Source organism: Cornus florida, unplaced genomic scaffold (genome assembly GCF_030987335.1).
Source record: "Cornus florida cultivar Cherokee Brave unplaced genomic scaffold, ASM3098733v1 CherokeeBrave_3.0.0_Hap2_Chr11, whole genome shotgun sequence".
Lineage (NCBI taxonomy): Eukaryota > Viridiplantae > Streptophyta > Magnoliopsida > Cornales > Cornaceae > Cornus > Cornus florida.
This window is the reverse complement of record NW_026775581.1, coordinates 133,587,529-133,599,606: the sequence shown is the minus strand read 5'-3', so window position 1 is coordinate 133,599,606 and position 12,078 is coordinate 133,587,529. Positions and strand designations below refer to the sequence as shown.

General features: G+C 35.2%; 2 protein-coding genes across 2 annotated transcripts; one reads left to right on the top strand and one right to left on the bottom strand.

The window, feature by feature from the left end:
- The first annotated feature begins 1,656 nt into the window (after window positions 1-1,656).
- Window positions 1,657-3,045, top strand: LOC132282177 (probable methyltransferase At1g29790). Its single transcript, XM_059783798.1, has one exon. It carries the CDS (start codon window positions 1,657-1,659, stop codon window positions 3,043-3,045), a length of 1,389 nt encoding a protein of 462 aa, XP_059639781.1.
- Window positions 3,046-3,219: 174 nt separating this feature from the next.
- LOC132284128 (uncharacterized) lies at window positions 3,220-11,239 on the bottom strand. The gene is made up of 6 exons (XM_059786198.1): window positions 10,953-11,239; window positions 7,376-7,757; window positions 6,445-6,641; window positions 5,862-6,006; window positions 4,824-4,974; window positions 3,220-3,736 (listed from the first exon to the last, which is right to left on the bottom strand). The coding sequence occupies exons 1-6, from the start codon at window positions 11,009-11,011 to the stop codon at window positions 3,711-3,713; spliced, it is 960 nt and encodes a 319-aa protein (XP_059642181.1). The 5' UTR covers window positions 11,012-11,239; the 3' UTR covers window positions 3,220-3,710.
- Window positions 11,240-12,078: the final 839 nt, after the last annotated feature.

The window sequence follows — 12,078 nt, the reverse complement described above, 5'->3', positions numbered from 1 at the left end:
AAAACCTAAGAAATAAAACTATATAGGTCTTGAGTAGGGTGTGAATCCGGGACAAAAAGGAAAAAGAAAATCACGAACAATTGCTCTGAAATTATGAATTGATATGATTTTCGTAATAAAAAATAAAAAAATTATATTGAAACTCGAATTTTCACTATCCATTTTAAAAGATAGATGAGATACTAATGAGGCACAAGGCCCTTATTGGAAAAAGTGACCATCACGTGTACTAATTTAGAGCATCTTTAATACAAAATGTTATATTTTCATGCTAAGACTATATTTTGAAAAGAGTTAGTGTCAAAATGCTATATTTTTATAATTTCTACTCCAATAATGTATTTCATCCAAAATATTATTTTTTGAGATAACAATCATTTCATGATTTAAGACCCCAATAGAAAAAGTGTACTGATTTACCCGTCTTCCATTTTGGTTAACAATGAGAGACAAAGCATGGGCTTGAGGCCATAAACCCAAATGGCGAAAATGGTGTGCTCATTTTTAGTACAGTAGACTGATGCTTGGGCTTGAGGCCATAAAACCCAACATAGAGCCTGTTTATTAATTTCATAAAAAATTATAATTAGTAAGCCTTTTTAAATGATCACAGCCTCACATAGTCACAGGTTTTAGAATTCATAAATAAGCCAGTATTTTATTTTAAAAGGTCTTTAAAAATTCATTGAAAATTATTAAAATTCACTAAAATCCATTTATATTGGATTGTGTTGTAAAAAGTTTTGTATCGGTGCATTTTGAACCTTAATTGAATAATATTTAAAATCATGATAATCGATTTTATTATATTACACCGCATTCACATCCGACCGCTTCTGAGACGGAAACGATGAGTGTGCTAGCAATGTTTGTGTGAACTATATACAAACAATGAGAGTTGGGTATTAAATTCTAACAGTTGGTAATAATTTTTTTTTAATTTCTAACAATAATTGTCTAATTTTTTTTTATAGAACATAAGATCATAAAATAGATTAAAATTTTATTAACGAACACTTCATATAATAAAAATGTTTTTTTGTGTATTATCATTATCATGAATACTATTCACCGTTTGAATAGATAGTGGAAAGTGTCTAATTAACACAATCAACATAGGGAACAAATATTAAGTAGATAATAGTAGCAATAATGATAATAAAAATACCTTCCTGAATTTTTTTAAATTTTCTAAAAATTTCCATTTTCAATTTCAAGGTGTCGATACTTGAAACATAAACATAATGTTTTTCTTCCGGAAAAAGTTGTATTTTCGACCTATTTATTGCAGTTGGGATGAAAATATTGGAGAAAGAATGGTGGGAGTAACATTTTTTGTTTCTGCATCCACCAAATGATGACAGCTCACAATTAGCTAACCCAAATCCATTAGTTTAAAGTATCAAACGTCAAGAAGCTTTAATCTGAAGCTTCCAAAGAACTACAACCCAATATGTGTGTGTGTGTGTGTGTGTGTGTGTGTGTGTAAAGAATGTAAATTAGGCACTTGGGGAGGATCAAACTTTAAATGAGGATCTGAGCTCACTTTCAAAGTCAACAGTTGAAGAAATTAAGAAACAAAAATGATAGTTTTTTCACCACAAAAAGATCCATCTGAGAGATACAGAAACCAAGTAGTAACACCAATCCCTCAAAATGCCTTCCATTTCCAGGAGGTCGTCTTCCCAAAAAGTATGCCCTCTTCTCCTCATCAGTAGCTTCACAATTATCATCTTTGGTTCCATTTTCATTTACCCTCAATTTCTGTTCACCCCTACTTCAACCAACTCCAATCTCCAAATTGCTTTACCTTATTCATTCCAAAACCAGATCTCTCATTTGCAAACCCAATTGGGACTCCTGTTAGAGCAGCTTCACAATGAGCATACAGAACTAAAAGCAATCTCAAAGTTTTCAGATCAAGTACTAAGCATTGCTGTTTCATTTGACAAGCTTGCAGATAGTCTCTCTGGATTCTATAGCAATGCAACTGTGGTTGGAAACGAAACAAGCAACGTAGACGAAGATTTCAGTGATCCTGAGGAAATCGAAACAGTAGGGCCGTTGCTTGGAAGGGTATTCAATTCTGCAGAGCTTCGCAATTATACTTCACCCAAACCAAACAGGCAAAGTGGAAGAAAGAATTTTCTTGGTCTGGAAGCAGTCAGTCCTTCCATCGGACTGGGATGTGCCGGTATGGCCTCAAATATAGACCGATTCATGACTTACAAGATATATGGTGTGTGCCCAGATGATTGGGACCTGGCTCAGAAGCTCATAGCCAGTGGGTGTGATCCTTTACCAAGGAGAAGGTGCTTCTCAAGAACACCTCCACATTACAGTAAGCCACTTCCTTTGAACTCCTCACTTTGGACTCAGCCTAGTGATTTTAACATCTTGTGGAACCATTACAAGTGCAGAGACTATAAATGTCTTATTTCCAATGAAACAATTGATAGAAGAGGGTTCTTCAAATGTTCTGATTGCTTTGATCTTTCGAGACGAAGATGGGAAGTTCCGGGAGATCATGAGTCTGTCTCAGCTGAATTCACCATTGATGAAGTTCTAAGACTAAAGCCAGGGAAGATCAGTATTGGCCTGGATTTCAGCCCATCAACGGGCACATTTGCTGCACTCATGAGGGAGAAAAATGTTACCGTTGCATCGGCTACCTTAAACTTAGGTGCCCCTTTTAATGAGGTGATGGCACTCAGAGGCCTACTTCCTCTATACATATCTATCGGCTCCAGATTGCCATTCTTTGACAATACACTGGATATTGTTCATACTACTCTCTTTCTGGATGGGTGGATCGGAATGGAACTCCTCCAGTTTGTCCTGTTTGATTGGGACCGTGTCCTTCGGCCCAAGGGTCTTCTTTGGGTGGACAGATTCTTTTGTAAGAAAGAAGACATGGAACTCTATTTGGATGAGTTCACCAAGCTAGGCTACAGAAAGCTGCTGTGGAGGGTGGTGCCAAAGACGGATAAACTTGGCGATGAGCTATTTTTCTCTGCTGTTTTGGAAAAGCCAATAAGAGGATAGAGTTCCCAATGATCAAAATTTGTCATAGTCTTGCACGTATTTAGAACCAAATATCTTGGTCTCTCGAAATAATACAGTCTATCATTCTTCATTTATAAAACTCTGTGCATACAAAATATCATAAACTCCAACTCCGCAAAGCCTTTTTCCAACTTGGTTTACAAACACTCAAGCTATAAAATTTTCCATTGTATATCAATCTTATTGATAGTCAGGTGCTTTAAATTATAAAAACATATCAAAGGTGAAAAGAGAATACTACGGAACAATGTAACATGATCCCATAAACAGAACATTCTCTAACTCAAAAATTACACTCTGTTTCAAAAAAATACACTTGCTTCCGGCATCAAATTTGATTCAACTGTACCCCGAGTAAAAGAACATAATAAGAATCTGAAAAGAATTGAAAGGTGGACCATATGTGCCTTTCAACAAATTGATAAGTGATTCAGTTTTAATAGCCTTGAGGTCGGCTCCCCAGTCACAATCAAATAACAAAGGCTACAATGTCAGCGACTCTGTTTCTGTAATTGGAGTGCACGGTAAGCATTCCTCTGAATGTTGCTATCTTCAATAATACATTCAGTTCGTGTCAGCTGTAAACTGAAGATTCTGCCATTCAAGAGCAAGAAGCAAAGGTTGCAGGGCATTGCTGGATGAATCTATTCGTCTTTTGAACACAAGCGCTCTGTATTATTAACAAAACTTAATCAATATCAAACATTTATAGATTTAGCTTGAAATTAACCAGAGAAAAGTGGCTTCCCAAATACCCTAGCCTACTATCAGTACAGATAAAAAGGGGAAACACTATCGTAGATTGAGTTCAAGAATCAACAATAAAGCAATGACTTCAAATATGCCCAGGTTACTGGTTTCTTCTACCAAAAATTTGAGCAAGGATAAGAATGACACAAGTATAACATGAACGTGTGCATATATACAATCAGACATCCAATAACTCATGAAAAACATTAGCTAGCTGCAAAATGTTCCGTACACCATGAAGATTAAAATAAATAAATAAATAAAAATATAAGAATAGGAGTGGTTTTTCACCAGTAAAGATAATCTCGTTTGAAAATATATGCTTTTAAAGTAAATGATTAACGAGGAGTGCTCATATGTAAGTTACTTCCAAACACACGTGTTACTCATATTTCACAAGCCAATAGGAAAACCCATGCCAGCTTCTCCAAAGATCAGTTATCTTCTGTTCTATTCTTTTTTTTCCCTGCTTTCTTTTTGGGAGGTTTTGTCTGTGCGTGTCTTGCACAATTCAAAAAAAGCCATCGTGGGTATTGAAGATTGGCCAAGCTAAAGGTCACCTTTCTCTAGAATTAATTATGATAATGACATATTTTGACTGTTGTAGTCGGAAATCTATGCACAAATTAGAAGAAAAAAAAACCACCACCATGAGGTAGAATACTTAAGCAGAACATATAAAAAGACATTTAAGTCAAGGTACGAGCAAACTAGTGACAACTCCAACAGCAGAAAGGCACTATTTAATTAACTAGCCTCTCCATGGGTCTTAACATCATAGGTCCGTTGATCCTAGGGGCCATGTAAATGATAGCTCATGAGCTATTGGACCATGAAAAGAAAAGAAAAGAAAATTGGCTAGCAGTTTGCATTACTGCCACCATTTTCTGGAGTAGTTTATTCTCGAAACAATAATATTACGTTACTTATAAAATAATATAACAATTTGTTATCTCACTGATGTGATACTTTATAAAGGAATGGTGTAAATAAGAAAGAGTCCATACTCAGATATTCATAGACTAGTATCATTGACGTTCCCCATGCTGACATGCTAAAAAACCTTGGACCCAATCCTCTATATAAACCTTTCCAACCATCATCCTTTATCAAGCCTTTAACAACTTGTCTTGTGGTGTTCTTTCCATGTCCCATCACCTATAATGCAGAAACCAGTAAAAAAAGAGAAAATCAACAAAAGAAAGTACTTGCTGAAACATAGAATTGCAATTAGAAATAATAAAAGCCATATTCACGGTGCACTGTCTATGAGAGTATGAATAAGTTTCTTAATTCTGTCATGACGGAGGATAATGAGAGCAAGACCTAGTAGGAAACACCTGTACATTTGCACAGATATTTTGTGATCTAGGACTGCTCCTCGAGTTTCTCTAACATAACATGGCACCCATGCAGTCTATATTATGCCACTTATAGACCCACTAACATGACACACCATTGCACCCATACAGTCTCTATTACGCCGCAAAAAATTAAATAAATAAATAAAACAAAAACAAAAATAAAAAACAATTGGAGGGGGAAAGGGTTGAAGCAAGCTACAAGGACAAAGTTGTTTCTTTTCTGATTACTAATATGGGGACAAACCCATTTGATGGAAACCTGAAAGCTACTTCTTGTATTTACGTAGAACTGCTGCGGCATCTCCTTATGCGACCAACAGCCAAAATCAATCAAGCATTTTATTAGATGGAGACAGTCTACTATGCTCAAGACAATAATTGAAGGCAGAATAATAACTTAATTTATTTTCTGAAGTAGAAAAAAACCCGCATAAAATGCTATTATAGGTATGAAGTATACACACAAACCAGGCATCCCTGAAAATTTTGGAGAACAATAATCTTGCAACTATTTGAATATGGTAATTAATGGTTCTGGTTTTCATTAATTTAAAAGCAAGACACTCAAACAGCAGCATGAGTTAATGCACAAGAGCCCTTGTCCTAGCAGAGCATTGAACCAGTCACAGGAGGCAATGCAGGAACTGACAAGAAAAGAAGTTCGGTGCCAGTTAATTTTACCTGCAAGCGGGTCTTTATGGTGTCCAATGGGGTTGTGATGCAGGATGCTGTAGCACCTGCAAATATCCCTCCTGCAGCTTGTACGAACACTATTGTTCCCTGGCTAGGAGCATACACCTCATGCTCAGTACCATGACCTAAGTGCCTGCCATATTTCGCAAAAGAAAAAAAGGATGTTGAAATATTAATCAACAGATACAAAATTTGATTAAACGAATCAAGAACCGAACTTTAAAAGAGTACGCATCTAATTTGTTATACTTGTTATTATGCAATCCATCCAGAACACCAACAAACTTATTTATCTAGACCACCCAAATATTGCCTTCACATAAAGCCCAATAGTCAGAGAGAAGTCAGAGAACCCCACATCATTAGAGTTACTGAGCTCTGGGAAGGCATGGGCCATAGTATCCATTGAGGATAAGTAAAACTCAAGTTTGTTGTATTAGATTACAATTTATACACGTACATCACAGACAATGTCAACTAAAGAAATAATCACTCAATTGGACTGAACATTTAAAATAAGTGAGATCTTTTAAACCATAGCACTGAATGATATCTAACCAGCAAGACTCACTTCCAGATGAAACGTTGGCTTGCACCATAACTTGCCCACCATACGGCACTAGATGGGGAATAAGTCATAACAGATAGACCAAACCCTCTATATAGTCCTCTAATACCGTCCGACTTCAAAACCTTACGAGCAACATCCAGACCCCCATTGTAGCTCGTATGGCCTGAGTAACCTTGCACCATCAACCTTTGGCTAATCTGATCAAGTCCAATACCATGGAGATTAGCGACCCAAAGCAAATAAATCAAAAGCTGCAAAGCAGTAATATTAAGGGAAAGAAGTGCTCAAATTTTCAAGATTCCAAAGAAAAACGTATACTGCATGCATTAAAATTGGAAAAACATTGTCATTATCATTTTTATTTTATTTTTTTGCAAAGAAAAAATTCTCCTTCTCAAGCTAATATAATTGTGAACAAAAGTAAGAGGAAAAATCAGAAGGGAAAAAGTGTAAATCAATCTTAGTTATAATATTGACAATTTTTTACTCTTCCACTGCCAGTATCCAAGGCCAAATGTGAAAAGGATGTGGGTTAGTGTCAGGTACACAACCAACAGTAAAACTTATTGTCAAATCATTTTGATGAATTCTCACTCAAGTTTGGAGAGAGAGTATTCACATGGCCGACCGCATTCATATGAGATTAAGGCAAGGATGATGATGATGATGATGATGATAGGAAATGCTCTAATATGCACTCCAAGTTTGCAAATTTATCAGTTGCAAGCAATTTTGAACATGAACCATAACTCAAGGTTGTTACGCATCAAAAACTCCGTTTCTCTCTTAGGTTAAATTGTTCCTAGCATGCTATTGCTCTCTAATGAAGCCAAGGAACATGATATTACCCCCCAGAGCATTAACCTTAATATAAATTATACTTATACGTCAATAAACGAGTAAAATCTCAAGCTAAAAATGGATTATATACCACATCAATTGGAACAAAAACAGCTTGAGAAAAAAGTGAAGCTGTCATGCCAGCAATTCCATTTGCTATGGCTGCCTGTGTAGGTTCTGATAGTTTAAACGGTTCAACCATCTTGAAAGCAGCCACTTTGGTGGTCTCTAGAGCAGTAAGGAATATAATCCTGGCAGGAATTGCACCGGTGATCACGGTGCCAAAACCCCTGTATAAACCAGCAATCCCATCTGTTTTCAATAAGCCTCTAATCACAGAAGATACATTCCTCTCAGCAACATCACTTGAAGCAACTTGCAGTCTCGTCTTTACAACGGAAACAGGGTACAGTGCTACTGTAACCCCAGTAAATAGTCCAGCTCCTACGACATAAAACTTAGTTTTATCAAGCCTGCAGGATAGGTGGAAGAAATGAATAAATTTACAGACTCCAAAAATCAGAATAAAATTGGAAAGACTAAAATCAAAAAAGGAAAACAACAACAGCAACAAGAAAAATAAGAACCACTGGGCCATTATACAACCTCTCTTTCCTCAAAGGGGAGGTGAGGGGTTCAAGCCGTTGGCATTTGGTGTGTGTGTGTGTGTGGGGGGGGGGGGGGGAGGAAAGGGAAATAAGAAAAAGTTATGTCTTGATGAGGGACTACTGAAATTCCTTATATTAAAATTTTTAATGACTGTAAATTAAAAGTTCTCCATTTCAGCTAAATAAAAAAACTAGATTCGAAAGAGGGATTTAAATGAGCGGATTGGGTTCAATTATTTAAGGTGTATGGCTTAGATTTTGATTTAATAGTTCAGATTAAGGTTCCAACAAGATACATAGATTTGATTTCGGAGGATTATTTATGTAAATTTAAAATAACAAGGTGAAAGGTGTTATTTGAAATACATGCCACAAGGATTCTAGTTGCACAATGATTGTAAAGAAGATATATTTCCTTTGGTCTCCCAGTCTACTTTCAATAGCCAATCTTAATTCACATAACAAGGGTATCTGAATTATGAAGAACGGGCCACAGAACACATTATAAAACGAACCCTACAAATAACATTAGGCATAGCCTCCTCATAACTCATGAGCAGAGAATAAGATATATTTGGCATGAATCGCATACTTGGAGCATTTTAAACCATGTATATGAACCCACATATTAAAGATTTTATGTTTAGTCCTATGTTAATGTGCTGTGTAAACTTCACAAGCTTGTGTGTTATCCTATTTTTTATGATACACCAAAATTTTAAGAGCTATCATTGTATTAGCCAATCCTCAAATTCATCTGAGGAACAATATTGGATTTTATATCTGTTAAAGCAGATATAAAGCTTCAACAGCAACATTGAAATGTTGCACACTAGCTTTATAGTAATAATGTATAATTATTTCTCAATAAAAACATTTAAAATTTTAAAGTGATTGCAAGCCTCTGTGCTCTCAGTACAAAATCCAGATAACAAAGAGATTAATGTTCATGATTCAGAGGACAGCAGATCAAAGACTCCTAGCAGGAAAACATAGATCATTATAGCTATTGCCCCATAAAATTAATGTCAAGGAAGTAATTACCAAAAGAAAAGGAAAAAAAAAGTCAAATAATAAAATTAGACATGAAAGGAAGAGAGCTCAAACACTGAAGATGAGAGATAAAGGTTCTTTCACACAACGATGTTGCATGATTTCCCTCTCCTTTAATTGAGGTATTATGCAGAGGTTATCAGAAAAACCACCAATTTCATCAATCAAACCCCCCTAATTTGCAGAACACTTTTTTTACGTGTGCAAGGCAAAGATCAAAGACAATTTGGATCAATGGATCAAAGAAGGTTTAGAGAATATCATAATAATATTTCTAATTAATAACAATATAATTCAAGTAGTTCCGCTAAATTCTAAAGCCTCTGGGAATATTGTATTCTACAGATGCTTTTGAAAGGCCTTGGAATTAAGGCTTAAGAGTGAACTCCCAATAGCATGAACCCTCTTGGCAATGGAGACACTTTAACATAGAGAAACTATAAGCAGCCTATTTTGAGATTGAGATGGGGCTCCGGGCCTTGGAAGAATCAACATGACAGGTGCCAAGAACATTAAAAATTACGGCATGTATGACTAAATGACTAGTCTAATACGAACGGATGAGCGAAAAAAGTGAAAACCCCAGTTTAATCACCTTAAGTTTAAAAGGAACAGATGAATTGCATTTAGTATGAAGGAGTTCAAGCCAATTAGCTCTGTTAAGAGTCTTTACAAAGTCAACTGCAAGGTGATCTCCTGACAAGTCTTGATGGCATCCATTAAAGGTGGGCAAATTTCCCAGAGTCTCCTTATCACATAAACAAAGCTAAATAAAAGGCTGGTGATGAAGATGGGCATTTTAAATAACTTTATGGATTGAAGCTCCAACATTGTGCCCTTCAGGGAAGAAATAGCTGGACATCAGGTGGAGAAAGAAATGTAGTTTAAACCAGTAAAGCTCCATTTCTTGTTAATGTAGCAGTTGGTGCCTCCAAAAAAATTTGTCCAGAAGATCCACTTTATGCTTTATGCTGATCATGGGAAATGACTTGACTGCAAGTTCATCTTTGATTTAAAGCTTTGTTGTGAGGCAAAAGGTCACTTGTCACCATAAGGCTTTGATTACTTGGGATCATTATGAGCCTATGCTTACAGAAGTAATAGTGGCCTGAAGTTCTATGTCTTCAGTTGTAGCACTTCAATCTGTATTCTGTAGTGCAGCATACAATGGCAGCAAATTGTTTGCTTTGCATCAAACGTTATGTAATGGCATGTCAGATTATCCAATGCAATTGCATTTCATTTTTATTTTTCTTTAAGGACAAGGCAAGATGATTTACAGATACATTAATCAAATTGCAACCGTGAGCACGAAGGTGTGCAAAGCAGACAATATCTACAGGTGTTGAGTGGTTTGTGACAAATGGCATCATGGTATCAGAGCCCATCCCCAGTTGAAAACAATGGGAGCGTGCACAAGCCCATGAGTGTCCACATCGCCTTGAGGAGAGGTTGTTGGCACTTAATGCGCGAATGTCTCCTAACTGTGTACACACGATGTCATGAGAGGGCTCTCTTGTTAGCAACATATCATTACTCATTTGTCATTAGGACACCTCTTAAAAAGGAAACCTAGAAGTTGCTCATTAAGGTTACACAACAATACATTTATAGATACATCCTCTGCAAACTGAAACTCTGATGAACAAATTAGATCTGATAAAAATGACTTCCATTTGAGAATCTCCTCTTTGCTATCTGAATTTATTTATTTATTATTTTATTTTTGTTATCCTCCCATAGTTGTCATCAAAAAAACAAACCTAGTTCATTGTTATTGCACAACGTTACATGAATATGTGCATTTAAGTATATAAATATATTTATATAAACATGTATGAACAGTTATAATTCATGGAAATGAAGTGGGGTAAACTATTAACAACAGAGTGGAAGAGATTAATAACGATTAATAATGAATTCAAGAAGTAAGAACATATCGAGCTAATAAACGAATCATATAGTACGCAGATATATAATATATTGAAGACTGAAGAGGAAGCGTACTTGTCCCAATTAATCTCTGTTTGACCGAACGACCGAGATTGAGAACTAGAGGCCTCCATTGACAACTTGAAACGAATAGTAATCCAAAAATTTAACCAAATCTCCCAAAACCCTAAAGAAATGCCAAACAATTCTCAAGGATTCATTCTTCTGGAGAGAAAAAGATATCTTGTGTTTTGCTTCTATCAAATTTCGGAAACCTTTTCTATGGAAATGAAATTGCCGAGAGAAGTTTTGGGTTTTAGCACAACACAACCACCTACTTGGACCAGCCGAATCAAAATCAACGGAGCGAATCATGACTTCTTTTCAAAACTACTCTTTTCCTTTCTTTTTCCTATTTTGTCCCTGTAGTGTTCTAAAGTTATTTTTTAGTCGGGTTATAAATATCGATGATTGATAACGAGGTTACGTCAAGAATTTTCATGTTGAAACAATTTATTCACCTATTCGTTCTTTAATTTAATTTAGGCTAAGTTTACTTTCACGTAAAATATTTATATTTTTTATTTTTTTATATTTGATAAAGGTTTTAGGTCGTAATTAAAGTGTTGTGTATTGCACAGAGCTTGTTTATTTTTGTAATTTTTTATTTTTTTTAATAAACATTTTACTAAAACTAAACACCAAAAAATAAAAAAAAAATATTTTCTGAAGCACAAGACAGATTTTTATCACCCAATTTGCATGTACACCCCAGTTCAGTTCTTCTACCGTCATTCTCGATTTTGGTAGGTTTGGTTCTTCAATGTTTTATCAATTTTACTGGGATGATATCAGGAATAATTTTATTGGCATTTCCTCCTTTCAAAAGAAAAATTGATGATTTGAAGGTCCAATGAGACCAATGAATGCACCTGTAAAGGCATATAAAATAATTTAATTTTACTTTACATATAAGTTAGACTTAAATTAAAATATTAGCTGAATCTTTAGATGTGTTTTAATTGTTTTAAGTGATTTAAACGCATATAAATTTTTGTTTATTGTTTTAAGTCTAACTTATCAATTTAAATGATATTTTTTAATTGAAAAATAACAAATGTATAATTTTATCTCAACTTTATTACAACTTGATAGGACTTGAAATGGAGTAGATATAAGTGGTCAATATTTAAGTTTAAGT

Excerpts from the sequence above, each read along its gene's own strand:
- LOC132284128 (XM_059786198.1), bottom strand. The coding sequence starts at position 11,011 with ATGGAGGCCTCTAGTTCTCAATCTCGGTCGTTCGGTCAAACAGAGATT. Across the intron at positions 6,642-7,375 it reads TTTTTGTTCCAATTGATGTG|ATTAGCCAAAGGTTGATGGT; the intron begins GTATATAATCCA and ends GGACTTGATCAG. Across the intron at positions 6,007-6,444 it reads AGCCAACGTTTCATCTGGAA|GCACTTAGGTCATGGTACTG; the intron begins GTGAGTCTTGCT and ends GAAATATGGCAG.
- LOC132282177 (XM_059783798.1), top strand. The coding sequence starts at position 1,657 with ATGCCTTCCATTTCCAGGAGGTCGTCTTCCCAAAAAGTATGCCCTCTT.